Below are 14,879 nucleotides of genomic sequence, written 5' to 3' on the forward strand. Positions count from 1 at the left end.
GTCAACATTGGTCACATGACATTTGGCTGCTTGAGTAACATGAACAAGCGCACCCCTTCAGTTCATTGACAGAAATGGCTACCACGGAAGTGGGTGAGTAGATTCATTAACTGGTTTCTGTGTAATTTTTTCGCCTTCTAAAAAGGGTAGCATTTATACCACTGTGCTGCAGTTTTAGAGTATTTTTTAGACGTACAACAGTTGTAGCGACCATAGCTCAGGGGGGCCGTTTTCTCTATGTTATAATCCCCAGAAGCTAGCAGCTAACAGCTAGCTAGCTGCAACTGCAGGGACGATTCCTCAAGAAGCACCTGCACTTTTTGCCTCCCTGTATCTTTGTTTCATTGCATTCCTAAATTTCCTAAATTCTTCAAAGGAGAGTGATGCTTCTTGTTTTGCCTTTATAACTGAACCAGGCGTTGCCACCTTGCACTATGGTGAGTGCAACATTTAGCTCAGCATAAAATGGAATAAACGGATACCAGCAGCATCTTGCTTTAATCAACTATACTTCGCGTGTAAAAGACTTAAATAAGATCCTCTGTCATGGTATATAAAGTAATATTTTGCTATTTTCATAAATAGGGGAAGGGATTTCTGTTAATCTAGTAAGATAACAGAGTACGAGTGACATTAATGCCCAAAATCCATTATTACTACTAAACAGTCCTGCTTACTGATTTTGAGAATTGTCCACAATAAAGTAGTATAAATGGTATGATATGGTATCTGGCAGTTGATGCTTTTATGTCTGGTATGACTGACATAATGATCAGAATCTCAGGTCTGACATATGTTATGAAACTTATCATTTAGAGCTTCAGTGATTACTGAAAAAATGGTAAGTCTTAAAAAAAAAAAAAAAAAAAGCTGGTCTGCAATAAATTGCTATTGTCAGTTTTGATGCAAAATGCCAAACATTTGCTGCTTGTCTTTCTCATTATGTTAAAATATAAAATATATGCATGAACAAATCAAGCAGTTTATGACTGTCATGTTTCCTAGATTAATCACGAATAAATAATTGCATGCACTCAAAAATGCTGTCTCTCTGTCTTGTTATTTCTCTCAGAGCGTAGACGAGGTCAGCTCGCTGCTCTGTCCATCGCAGCGGTGGTCATCATCGTGGGAGTCCCGCTGTGGTGGCGAACAACTGAAACGTACCGTGCCTGGTTGCCTGTCAGTCAGATAAATGAACTGGCAAAGCTGCAGGTTTGTTGATTCTTCTAATAATTGCATGTCTTCTATCTTGTGGTTAATTTATCAACCATGTTTTAATGCCCTTTTTAAAAACAAAAAAAAAAAGTCCATCTCCCTATTTCTTCTCTGTAGCTGCAGTTAAGTGCAGATGTGGAGGTCGTGTTTGCACGTGGCACCGTGACACCGGAACAACAGAAGAAGGTTCCACTGACACAGACGCAGGATGAGGAACGCCCAATAGATGGTGATTTATTATTACTGTTTATGATCCCACCGTTACAAAATTCAAAGCCTGTAACTTAATTTTCTTTGTCTCATTTTCTTTTTTCCTTCAGAGGACACAGCTTTGAGGTACAGGTATGAGACGAGGTACCGCACAGCTACAATCATGGAGGAGGACGCCCTGAACCAGGCCACTGCTGCTGGTAAGCTGCCTGTCCAATCCAGCTTTCAGCACTTCCAATTTTATCATTTTGTTATCTTAGTGAAACCACATGTAGTAACTTCTCTCTGTTGCTCTTTGTCTTCTTCTTTAGAGGCAGACTTATCTCTGCACACGCTCAGTGAGAGCCCGTGTGGTTCTGTGGTTGTTTATGTGATCCCAGAGTCTTCTTCACTGCTGTCTGAGGTTAAAGCTCTTTTGTACTTTGATGGTGATTTCTTGTATATTTAGTTTGAAAGAGTATTAAGCAGATACTGGAAAACTTTTTTTTTTTTTTTTGCTTAAATGTGTTCATTTGTCAAGAGTGTTAATTAAAGTCTCTGTGTTGTGTTATGCTTTAATTAACAGTACAACTGAATAATCAGTATAACTAAATACTGCCTAACCACTAGGGTCTAAATGCAGTACCTTTTATACAGCTTGGAAACAGACAGAGTAATTTGTACCATTTCAGATAAGTAGAGGTACCCAGGCATCTGACCTGTATCTTCATACCTTCCAGGATGTGAATGTGTACATCGGTCAGCGACGGACAGCCCTGATGCGTATTGGTCCCCAGATGAGAGTGGGAAAGACGATAGAGCAATTGCTGGCTCACCTGGAGCCTCGGATCAAGCAGGTGCTACAGGTGATGTCTTTTAGCCACACTGACATCACTGTCGCCCTCAGCGACAGAGTCCGTTTCAGCCCTGACAGCAAAGACACCATCGCTGACAGTATGAGAGCCTTCAAATCCAGCCCAGGTTGGTGAGCCATAAAGTGGACTAACTTAATTTTTGTTCCAGTCGGTATGTGTTCCATCTCTGTGAATGCTTTCCATCTCTTCTTTGCTTATTTTTATATTCTCTTTAGGTTATGAGATAACATTCAGCCTGTTGAACCCTGATCCAAAGTCACACCGACTACACTGGGACATAGAGGGTGCTGTGCAGACCTACATCCAACCATTGCTTACAAAACTTTCTCCTGTGGCCAACTTTAGTATCGACTCTCAGGTACTGTGTTTGTTGATGTGCAGGACCCATATCACCAAACGATGCTCACCTACTGAATGCTAATAAAACACGCTGTTTTTACAGACATTATACTACGCCATGCTTGGTGTCAACCCACGTTTTGACACCAGCCGCAACGCCTTCACTCTCAACGCTGACAGCCTTGCACATGTCATCAACCCGGTGGAGGCTAGACTTGGTAAAAAAACTTTTTTTTTTTTTTTGGTGGAACATGGTGTCATTTGTACTGTTGTATTTAAACAGAGCTGTTTTGTTTTCTTCCAATTGTTTTTTTTTTGTAGGATCCAATGCTGCATCCTCCAACCCAGTGTTGAATTTTCTGCTGTACGTCCCAGATGCCCACCATTCACCTCTTTACATCCAGGACCGCAAGAAACAAGAAGTGCCTTCCAATGCGTTTCACTCTCCACGTTGGGGTGGAATTATGGTAAGACAGACTAAAGGTAACACTGGGTGGTAGCAATCTAAATACTATGGTTTTCACAACAGTTAACTGTGTGGTGACTGTTGGGTAATGTATCAATAAAGACTATTTATCCATATTTCCATAGGTTTATAATGTTAATGGTTTCTATGGATCAGAGCCCGAGTTCCCAGTTGATGTCAACATTAACATGGCTAAAGTCATGGGAGTGTTCCTCGCACAGCTTCGGTAAGTTTTAACCAATAGAATTACAGCTATTGCCTTTCCTGTAGACACAAGGTAACTTTACTGTACTGCAACCTGTCAGACTGCTGCTGGGTGTGCAGTCATCAACGCCTCCCCCAGGCTTCCTGCTTGCACCGTGTGGCAGTACAGGACTCGCTGACTGGGAGCTGGACCGCCTCATGTGGAGTCGTAGTGTGGAAAATGTTGCAACAGCAACCACAACCATCACCTCTCTGGCACAGCTGCTCGACCAGATAGGCAACATTGTCATCAATGACAACATTGCCCAGCAGGTAAAAATGCATGTATACCTACTACATCTGCTTCTGTGTTGCTCAGTTGTACACGTACAGTTGTGAAGAAAATTTTCCATACACTTGTAAAGACCATATGTATCATGGCAGTGTTAAGTCTCCAGTGACTCCTACAACTCTGAATTTTCTATGATAGCTCATTGAAACACATGCGTCTATGTCTCAAAAAACAATCATGCATTTAGGTTCTTATATAGGTTTATAGATGGGATCTGTAGCTGCTTTGAAATGGCTCCAAGTGACTTTCTTGACTAGGGCCCCATTTACACGTAGCAAAAACTGTGATATTTCAATGCATTTGGGCCTTTGGTTTACACATAAATGAAGCTACAAGTCACCAAAAACGATCATATCTGAAAACTCCGGCCAAAGTGGAGATTTGGAAAAACTCTGTCTTTACATTTGCATATAGACAGGAAGAGACGGAGTTTGAAAAAAAGAAAAAAAAAGAATTGTTGCTCTCCATAAAGATGGCTGAGGCTATAGGAAGATTGCCAACACCCTGAAACTCACTTTTGTAACTTACTGTATATCCTTGCTCTAGGGGCTGTTTTTCTTGTTTGAGTTCTTTAGTTCCAACTTGAACGGAGTAGTAATTGATTTGGTATAAAGAAATGCTCTATAAGTTTACATTAGGCCTACTGTATTCAGACATGGATACTGCAGCTTTCAAGCTGACTCACTAAATATAGACTGCGGGTATAAACTGACATTTTTCCACCTCCCATTTCATGCAGCAGTCTCATTCCCTTCTGCTATCTGTATTACTATTTTTAAAACCCCCTTCCTGAGAAACGGCAACAACAACCTCCAAGCAAGCAATCTACACATTGAAAAATTGCAAGTTTTGACGAAGATTTTGACTGTGCAATAAAGCAGACCTGCTCAGTTCTTTCAGTGTATTAGCCATTTTCGTGGTAGTGCTTACTTCCCTGCACACAGATGTTCCACCAAAGACAGTTTTTCCCCTCCCTGACTTTATTTTACAGGGTCAGTGTTGCTTAATTCTACACTTATCACCACATAACTCCATCATGGTTGTTTAAAAAAATGCAAACAAGCTGGATATTTTCTCTCCAGTGTTGCGTCAGCGCTGGAGAAAGCTCTTATCTATCCAAGACTTCTTACACGTCAGCTGAAAAATATGTTAAGTGAACAGATGAAATGTGCTACTGTTTGGTTAGGGCAAGCCGAAAAATAACTCCCTGTCTAAACAAGAAGTGTGCCAACATGAGCACATTGTCAGGCTAAATGAAGCAAATGAAGCGCACTGGCATTTCAGTTTGGTTATCAGACTAGTGTCAAATCCTTCTCAGCTATTTTAATGGGTTTGAAATCAGTAAACGTCTCATGACTTTTCATTGCATAACTAATCCTAACCTGTGACTTGTTTCTCTCACTCAGGTGTCCAGTGCTGTTACATCTCTGCAACTGGCTGTGGCTGAGCTAGAGGCCGGGAATCTCGGCTTTGCTCTCCAGTTCAGTAAAGAGGCCATCTTGGCATCAGAGAAGGCATTCTTCGACCCTTCACTCCTCCACCTCCTCTATTTCCCTGATGATCAGAAGTTTGCTATCTACATACCACTCTTCCTACCCATGTGTGTACCTATTCTGCTGTCACTGCTCAAAATCGTGTCCGAGGCGAGACAGAGACGCAGAGAGAAGCAAGCCAAAAAGGACTGAGACATCTGAGGAAATGTGATGAACAAAAATCCTGTCATGAAGAATAAGGTTTTGTCGGTGGCCTTGACATTTAAGTGCAAAGGCAGGCATGAAGAAAGGCTCATTTGCAGCATTGAGGTCTGGGGTTTGCAAGTCAGTTATGTATTGATTTTTTTTTTTCTTATTTCATATGAGGATTTATTTCTGTTTTAAGATTTTAATGAATGGCCTGGGACTGTCTGACACTGTACAGCTGTAAGCTTGAATTGTAAATGTGTACAAGTTTTATATTTCGATTCAGTTCTTCTAAGTTATTAAAAAAATAAAGACTAAAGTTGGAACTTGTGTTTTAAGCTTTTTTCCCTCCCTTTATTTGGCAGCCTTCAAAATTACATTTTATTATTATATTAATGCAGGTAATGAATTTGTGAAGCATTAAAGTTCACTCTTGACTATTAAAAATGACAATCTAGCAAAATAATATTAACACAAGATCCACTTCATGGCTTTCCCAAAAGCTATCAGTATCAGCCTGCTGTCTTTAACTCCAATGTTTGGTTTAGGGAAAATGTTTTTTAATCCCTTACTAGACTTTTAATGTATTTGTGTTTAGATTAAAGTGACCGCATGGCACACTTAAATTTGCAATTGTATAACTGTTTCCTACGGAGCGCCGGAAGGGGCATAGAGAAAGAAAGGGAAAAAAAACAGGGAAAGAAAAAAAAATGGAGGTATCTTGTATACACTTATATATATACACTATTTCTGGGTCTGTTTGGCAGTATGGAGAAACAACAGTGGCGGACACCCACTCCTACAAGAGTTTTAATGAGTTTGATTTTGAAATCACCCTAAAATATAAAGACATTCAAGCAGTACTTAGCAAGAGGCACAGTTTTCACAAAACGTCCAATAAGATTGATGGGACTTTTGCGAGATCTTGCAAAAGATACCCCCATTTTTTTTTTAATTAAATTTTTTATTTTTTTTTAAACTCTCCCTGTTTTTTTTCTCCGTGTCCCTTCCGGGCCTCCATAGTTTCCCAAGTCCTTTGTTATAAATCTCTTCAACTATGATAAGTGATAAATAAATCCATTGAGGTGCATTTCTGGACCTTTTAATCAGGTCACATGATTGTATTTAGTTCTTTGTCACACAGGTTTCATGAAGATAAAATAGATTACAGTTCCTAAATTGACCTCGAGGTGAGATGTTTAGATAAACTTTGACGCTCAACCTACACATGGTGTGGCGTGTGATCTCACAGTCTCCAGTAGGTGGCGGTACCAACACCTTTTTAAAGCCCACTGCGCTCCGTCACACCACCGAAGAAAGGCGCAACTTTTAGCTGCTGCTTGTCTGTTTTGGCGTCTAACTGGAGGCGTTGCAGCTTTCATCGAAACGTAGGTGCAACTTTACATTTTACGTGTAGTTCTCACATTTAATTTACTACCCAAGCGTCACTTTTCTATGTTTTTTTTTTCTTCACCAGGAGTACCGCTAGCTAGCTTCCCTCGTCGTTAGCTGGGTTTGCGCTATCATGTCCGGCGCAGGAGTCATCCGAGGACCAGCGGGCAGCAACGACTGTCGGATATACGTGGGGAATCTCCCTCCCGACATCCGCTCAAAAGACGTGGAAGACTTGTTTTACAAATACGGATCTATTCGCGACATCGATCTGAAAAACCGCAGAGGAGGACCGCCGTTTGCCTTCGTGCAGTTCGAGGACCCGAGGTGAGCCGCGGTGGTCCGCCACGTCTCGGCGGCGTTATCTGCACAGTTAGCTAGCTGCACAACAAACTGAAATAAACAGGCACATACATTCAATTTAAAGTTTACTAGTATATACTGCAGTCGGTTTTAGTTTTTGCACAGGTCTTGACTTACTTATTACAGTGTTTGGTGGCTGTAATAAATGGGTCAGTTGAAGTGTATGAGCGTGTTTCTAGTGTTTATTGTGCTCTCGTTGAGGCCTGTGGTAGTTGAAGTGTGCTCTGTTATCTGATGTTGGTTTTGTTTGCATGCAAATGAACCTTGTATAGTCTGTGCTAATTGCAAACCATGTAAGTTAGGGATACGTTGGCAGTTGTTTTGATAATCTGTTAATCATTCAAGTCAATATTCAAGAGAGTTTTCTGCTTTTTCTTCTTTTTTCTTTTTTTTAATATAAATTGTATCAGTGAATATCTTTGGCACGTGATTCGTAGCAGTCCCCCAGGAGTATTATTTCCTATTAGCACTGCCAGTCCACTGTACCTTACAAACAACAAGCTACACATGCTTCTGTTCATTAGCTTTACTTAATAGAGAAAAAAACATGTAAGGGATGACTTAAAGCTCAAATATTCTAAAAATGTCCAAAACAAATTGCATGCTTTAAATGGGACGCATGGCTACATCTATGTATAGACAGTAAAGCTGTAGAAAAAGGCTTTTTTATAACTCAAAGAAAAAAGCAAAGGAGTCATTTCAGAAACTGACAAGCAACTTTAATATGCAGTTTTAACCTGTGTGCAAACAAAGGTGTTTCCTGGCACAAGGAGCACACGATGGCTTGGACTGGCAGCTCCTTTAGATCGCAATGTGTTGCAAGCTGGAAGGGGTCAACGATTTGACATGCCTGAAAGGCTTTTCGGTCCTGAGTAGCTACCAGTTCAAGCATTCCTCAGTTCTGTGTGCCATTAGTTGCCTTTGCACTTGCACACACTAAGCAACCTTGGCATTTCCAGTCGACGGCTGCCCTTTTCTCTCATTTAGATAACCGCAATCAGTAACTTTGCAAAATGCAATTTCCTCTTAGGTATCATCCGTACAAGTCAGTGGTTGTAAGCTAACATGCTGCAAAGCAAAAAACAAAAAACGACATCAATCTACTTACCCTGACGGGAGTTCCTTGACTTGACTAAAGCTGTATTTATTTAGCTATTTCATTTGAATGATTGACAACTGCTGGATTTCACAGGGATGCTGAGGATGCCGTTTATGGGCGCGATGGTTATGACTATGATGGCTACCGACTGCGTGTTGAGTTTCCTAGAAGTGGAAGGGGAGGTGGTGGTGGAGGAGGAGGAGGAGGAGGAGGTGGTGGCGGCGGCGGCGGCGGCGGCGGTGGAGCAATGGGACCCCCGAGGGGACGGTACGGTCCCCCATCCCGACGCTCAGAGAACAGGGTCGTTGTGTCAGGTGGGTGACAAGTTCCTCTCTGTGCAGGTTGTGCTGATCTCTTTTGAAGTACAAATTAATCTTACGGCATCTTCTCTGCTGTCAGGTCTTCCTCCCAGCGGGAGCTGGCAGGACCTGAAGGATCACATGCGAGAGGCAGGTGATGTATGTTATGCTGATGTGTACCGTGATGGCACCGGAGTGGTGGAGTTTGTACGCAAAGAAGACATGACCTACGCTGTCCGTAAATTGGATAACACCAAGTTTCGCTCCCATGAGGTATGTAAAGGATCACAGTATTAGGGTAGCTTAATAAGGAGTCGCTCTGGGACTACATTTTGGATTTGGAAATCTCCAGTAAAGGAAGAAAGAACGAGAGACTGAAAACGACACAGGGCAGCAAGTAAAGCCCAGAGTTTAACCTGAATGACTGTGATGTTGCTTTGTCTACTAATTCTGTCTATGACTCTCGTGTTAAAACGAAAATTGTATAAACCACTTTTTTTTGTTGGACATTATTTTGACTGGAAGCTATTTCCAGAGACAGTTGTACCATATTAGGACATTTCTGAGTTGTCAGCACAGGAGACCGTAGTTGACACATGTTATGTCTGTTCAGAGTTTTTAGAAAGTTAAGTGAGGAAAAGGTGCAGAAATAGCCAGAACGACTTTAAGATGTGTGCATGGCTAATTTCAAATCCCACAGTCTGAAGATCTGTCACTTGTCCAACAATATCCCAAGGCACACTAAGAGCACTAAACATAACAACTAGACTCTATCTGGTGTCTGCAGGAGTCTCATGTAGAGTCTTACACATGCCAATGAATGCTTAGTTAGTTACGTGTGCACGCCTGTGTTTAGGGAGAGACGGCCTACATCCGCGTGAAGATGGACGGTCCTCGCAGCCCCAGCTACGGCCGATCTCGCTCCCGAAGCCGCAGCCGAAGCCGGAGCAAGAGTGGTTCTCGCAGCTACTCGCCACGTCGCAGCAGAGGGTCTCCACGTTACTCTCCTCGGCGTTCCCGCTCCCGCTCCCGCTCTCGTACCTAGACACACCTGACCTAAACTAAAGCGATGGTGTCCCTCAGAGCCAGAGAGGAGACGTGTTCACATCACTTAAAAAGCCCTGTATACTCACCGAGGATCATCTTCTGCATCACCAGTGTATGCTGTCATGCCATGTTGAATTCTCTCTCTCTCTCTCTCCCCCCTCCCCACACACACACACTTTTTGTTGAAGTTTTATTTTTTTGTTCTCATTTTTGCAGACCAGATCAGTGTGATCTGTCTACATAACCTAGTTTTACTTCATTCTTGCCTTTTCCTTTTCTCGTAAACATTCTTTTTCTGCTATCTTTTCCTCATCCCCGTACTTTTCTTCTCCTGATTGTGCTTGTTGAATGCTTTATGCTTTTGGTTTCATTTGTAAAGATTTTTACTTCTTTCAAGCATATACTACTGTCCTTTGACCTTCTTGTGTGTTTCTCTGTAGAGTTCAGTGGATCAGGATAGGATGGGACAGAGGAGACAGTTCATATTAAGATAAACAGGAGGAGGAGGAGTCAAATATGGCACCAATGGTATGATGGCTGTGCCTTGTCAACTGTGAAATCTGCATTCTAAGGCTTGTTAGTTTTTACATACACTTTAAAATAGAGTGCGTTTTTGAATGTTTTCAGTAGTTACAAGTTCTGTGTGCCACTTTGTAATTGGAGACCCAGAGCTTGTTTTTTTTGTTTTGTTTTGTTTTGTTTTTTATTTTTTGCTTTCCCTCTCTTTTCAGTATCCAAAGTAAATCTTGGCATTTGGGGCTTGATTATAGATGGTGCCCCGTTGTTTTTCTCAAAGTAAACTCCCTGGTAGTTGCATTTATTGACATTACTTGAAGTATTTTCTGAAGGTGTGATTCTAATTCGCCTCCTTCTCTTTGGTTCTGCTGGTATTCTGAAGGTTTGGACTGGGCTCAGTGTCTCCCCATTCCGGAGCCGGATCAGGATTCAGGATCAGAGCAGGATTAGGATTAGGCTTCAGGATGGATACATGGAGCACGACCCCCGGCCCTGTCCACATAACCCCCATCAAACCGGAAACATTGTAGTGAGAAATTTAAACCAAATTGGCTTTCGAATTACTCCAATTTTTTTTATTTTTTTATTTCGTGTGGGACCTCAGAGACACAATTACTGACGGCACAGTGAACAGCGATTTATTTTTTAAATTTTTGTTCTTTTAAATTCTAAAAAAAGAAAAAAAAAAAAAAGAAGAGCAAAGCTCGGATCAAATCCAGGAGGAGGGCTGGGAGGTGCAGGATGGATCCACACGCGTAAGGAGAGTGGTAAATAGTGGGCAAATGTTACCAGTGGAGGAGGGAGGGAAGGAAGAGGGAGGTCTGGGAGGCGACAAGGGAATGTGACCTTAATGTGGTTTGTATTTCTTTTCATAGGTCAGTCTTTTCCAAAGGTGGAGGATTTCTGATTTTCTTACATATAATCTCCAATATTTCAAAGCTTTATTCTCTTTTAATAAAACATTCAATAACATTTAATTAAATGATTTTTGTTTTTCTTTCCCCCTATATCTTGTACAAACTACGATTGGGTACAAAAGCACACAGCAGTTATACAACATATGCAGTTGTGTTTGTGATATTTGTACATGGTGAAGTCAGACATTCTCAACTATTCAGTGGTCTTAATGTGCTTTTAAGGTTTTTTTCTTTTTAGCCAAAATAATTTTCAAGCCATGAAATGTGCTTCTCATTCATCTGATATCAAAGGAAGGGGCTGTTACATAAAACTTTAAAAGAAGCACACACTTTTTATTTTAAGTTCTCGCTTTTTGTATATTGTGATCAAATCAGAGAAAGCCAAAGTTTCCTTTAGACCCCCTTTGAGCGAGCACTTGACGACAGTGGGGAGGAAAGATAAAACCTCTGGCAGAACCAGACTCAGGAGGGGTAGTCATCTCCTTTAACCGGTTGGGCGAGCGTAAAGGGGGGCAAGAACTGGACAGCAGATGGAGGACAGACGGGTACCAGAGCTCCTCTTCAGGCTCAAATACACAAACATTGCAAAAGTTAACAATAGACAAAAACACTGCAGTCTAGTATTTAAGTAATCTTTACAATTGGAACTTGCAGATATCAGGATATCACAGAGTTTGCCTGAAATTACACCTGTGCTATGTGATCTTTTGGAGCTGTCACTGCTATGACATGACATAATGTCTTCTTAACTTGAGCAGCAGGAATAGAAACATTTTAGTTTGGGTATGGGGGATTACCCAACATTCATTACATACATTTTCTTTCCAGTTTAAGCCCTGGAACTCTGGTTCTTGTCACTGTCGACTCCACTGTCGGTCAAGGGTGGGTGCATAAAGACGTGTGAACCACCACATGCTGTCTGTATCCTTTTTGATATCTGACAGAAGTGTTTTCACTATGAGGGCGTAACAAGTGAGGGGTTTCACGCTATCCCTCCCAGATTCACCCAAACCTCTGACAGGCACCCTGACCAGAGTCACACTAACAAGGACAACATTCACGTCAGACAAGTCACATCACCTTTCATTAGATCCATACCATCAAATGAATGCAAGTAAAATCCAACTGCAATAAATGACTTGTAAAAAATTTGACATTAATTTGGAACTGATAAAATTGCCAAATCAAGGTGTTTCAAATACAATTTGAACAAGAAAAAATGAATCAAATCCAGGTAAAGTCAACAACACAAATCAGGTCAAGCCAGGTCATCCATCCATCATCTATACACTGCTTAATCCTCACTAGGGTCATGAGGGAAGCTGGAGCCTATCCCAGCTGACTTAGAGTGAAGGCAGGGGACACCCTGGACAGGTCACCAGTCTATCACAGGGCTACACTTAGAGACAGACAACAAGCACACTCACATTCACACCTACGGACAATTTAGAATCACCAATTAACCTCAACATGTTTTTGTACTGTGGGAGGAAGCTGGAGAACCTGGAGAGAACCCACGCTGCACGGGGAGAACATGCAAATCCCACGCAGAAAGATCCCGGTGCCCCCACTGGGACGCGAACCAGCGACCTTCTTGCTGTGAGGCTCTGGTGCTAACCACCGCTCCACCTTGCAGCCCGAAGCCAGATCAGACCAGACAAAATCACATCAGAACCATTGAAACAAAATCTGATCTGATCCAATCAAGCAAATCACATGAAGTTAAGTCAAATCAAATAAAGTCAGCAAAGCAAATGAATTTCAATCAAGTCAGGTCAGATCAGACAAAATCCCATCAGACTATCTGCGCTGGCACAGTTCCCTCATCTGCGAACAGAAAACCCACATCCAGTCCTAATATCAGAATACGATTTATCATAATATAACTTCTCTGTCCCCTTCTCGCACTTTCTCAAGCCACGTTGGTTTGGATTTCAGAGTCCTTTTCTTTTTGGGGCGGCACATGCACTGGGATGTAGATGCAGCTGTACTGTTGTTTTTTTGGTTTGTGTGTTTTTACAGATATTATAGAGGTGTCCAGTAGCCAAATAAAACCCAAAATGCCTCAGCCTGTTACATTTATTATTTATTTTAATTAGATTTTAAAACAGTAACAAATATTAGCATGATAGCCCACTGCATTAAAGATCCTTTGTATCAGTTGTACTTTAATATGAGAAACAATAGCAGTGTACATTGGGTTGGAAATAACATCACACTCTGAAGCTTCAGGCATTCGTATGCACAGCATTTTTTGTATGTGTGCGCATGTACATGTGTGTGTTTTAGTTGAAAATGAATATAGCTTGAACAGAGAGATGTGTTTGGCTGTTTCAGCACCACGGACAGAGACACAGAGACTGAAGGAGTTTTAAAGGCTTCGACAGACTGGAGCTGTCTCAGAAAGCGCTTCCTATTTTCCACCTTGTGCATTGTAACTTCATTACACAGCATTTTTTTTGTCTATAAAGTTAAAAGAGCAGCATCTTGAACTATGCAATGCCCTCAACAATTTCTGCGATTGTTGGTAGAGTTGCAACACTAAGTTACAACCTGAAAGCAGGATTTTTAAGGTTGACATCGATGTTTATATTTTGCTATATTATGGTGTTCGTGTTTTTTAGCCCACCCTATTTTTTATTAATTAGGATAAGCTGAATGAAAGAAGTATCTTGCTGTATGATGCTATACAGTTCAACAGCACCACAAACTACATCCTATAAAATTACTATCATGTTGCCTCAGTTTTAATAAAAACAAGTAGGTTGGACTTACTGCAGGACTGTTGGAGTAGACAGTTTTAGATGTACATAATCCTGGGTGTATAACTGTACAAAATCAGAATGTATAGAGGACAGAGGGAGCGTCAGTGCCTGCATGTTGAGTTTCCTCAAAGCAGACATGGAGGAAACCCACAGGAAGGTACAGCCCCCCTCTTCACCACACTCCACGTACAGGGTTGTATACTCAGGTAGGTGATGTGCATCTCTTAACAGGTTATCTTTTCACCTTCAGTGTATTAAATGTTTAGTTTTCTTACAACTGTCATCTTCTCTCCTGTCAGGTCTTCTTCCCAGTGGGAGCTGGCACAACCCAAAGGATCACTTGTGAGAGGCAGATGATGGCACCAGAGTGGTGGAGTTTGTATATAACTCCCAAGTTTTTGCTCTCATGAGGTATGGAAAGGATCCTGGTACTGAGTGGCTCTGGGACTAGATTTTAGAATTTAAACTGTTCAAGGTGAGTCCTGAGGTGAAATGTCTTGTTTTTGTTTGATTGCTTGTTTGTGGGTTTTGGAAGAGACAGCCTACATTTATCTGATGATGGATGGTGCTCGTAGGCCCAGCTATGGTTTGCGCAACCAAATAAGATTGGCTGAATCACCCTGATTTCTTTGTTCAACCTACCTCCTGTATTTTTCTTCTTTCTTTTCCTTTTCCTCAGTGTTGATCTTCTCCCTTTTCTAATCTTGTCTCCCTCTTTTGTGTACTCCTCCTCCTTTAATTGCTGGATGTGTGTGTGGATTGTATCCTTTATGATGTTTGTTTTTAAGGTGCTCAGATTTTGATAAGTATACTCTCTGGTATCTCAAAGCTTTATTCTCTTCAATAGAAAATCCATTTGTAATTTCAGATTATTGTCTTTTGTTTTTTGCATTTTTCTCTTCTTTCTTCATCTTCTGTTTTGTAGCTATTCTGTATTTGCAAAATTTACAGATTGTAAGGTTTTTCGAAATCATTCCAGTCAGCTGACGGGAAAACAAAACTACTGAGAAGCTGCGAAGTAAAAAACAACATCATTGGTGCATTACCTGCTCAATGTTATGCCTCAGTGAGTTAGTTTGAGTTATACCATTTTTTAAAAAGAAGTTAGTCTGCAGAGGCAGGTTTTCTTCCATTCAACACATGAAACCTGGCTCTAGCTGTCCACATCAAATATATATATATA

At 41.3% G+C, this 14,879-nt stretch overlaps 2 protein-coding genes across 5 annotated transcripts; both read left to right on the forward strand.

The window, feature by feature from the left end:
- Positions 1-55: 55 nt before the first annotated feature.
- Positions 56-5,624, forward strand: pigs (phosphatidylinositol glycan anchor biosynthesis, class S). The gene is made up of 12 exons (XM_008292500.1): positions 56-93; positions 1,073-1,212; positions 1,333-1,444; positions 1,536-1,625; positions 1,737-1,828; positions 2,145-2,385; positions 2,495-2,637; positions 2,722-2,836; positions 2,940-3,085; positions 3,210-3,310; positions 3,390-3,600; positions 5,026-5,624. The coding sequence occupies exons 1-12, from the start codon at positions 75-77 to the stop codon at positions 5,302-5,304; spliced, it is 1,689 nt and encodes a 562-aa protein (XP_008290722.1). The 5' UTR covers positions 56-74; the 3' UTR covers positions 5,305-5,624.
- A 971-nt stretch (positions 5,625-6,595) lies between these two features.
- srsf1b (serine and arginine rich splicing factor 1b) lies at positions 6,596-10,991 on the forward strand. 4 transcript variants are annotated; one of them, XR_520589.1, is made up of 6 exons: positions 6,596-6,686; positions 6,776-7,017; positions 8,246-8,466; positions 8,552-8,724; positions 9,308-10,781; positions 10,890-10,991. XR_520589.1 is itself a non-coding variant. In XM_008292501.1 (5 exons), the coding sequence occupies exons 2-5, from the start codon at positions 6,824-6,826 to the stop codon at positions 9,494-9,496; spliced, it is 777 nt and encodes a 258-aa protein (XP_008290723.1). In that variant the 5' UTR covers positions 6,596-6,686; positions 6,776-6,823; the 3' UTR covers positions 9,497-10,991. The 4 variants fall into 4 exon arrangements, 1 of the variants encoding a protein (XP_008290723.1); XR_520587.1 differs by having other exon boundaries at positions 9,308-10,026; positions 10,397-10,991; XR_520588.1 differs by having other exon boundaries at positions 9,308-9,610; positions 9,939-10,991.
- The last annotated feature ends 3,888 nt before the right edge of the window (positions 10,992-14,879 follow it).

The sequence above is a fragment of the Stegastes partitus genome, unplaced genomic scaffold (assembly GCF_000690725.1).
Source record: "Stegastes partitus isolate 25-593 unplaced genomic scaffold, Stegastes_partitus-1.0.2 Scaffold814, whole genome shotgun sequence".
Lineage (NCBI taxonomy): Eukaryota > Metazoa > Chordata > Actinopteri > Pomacentridae > Stegastes > Stegastes partitus.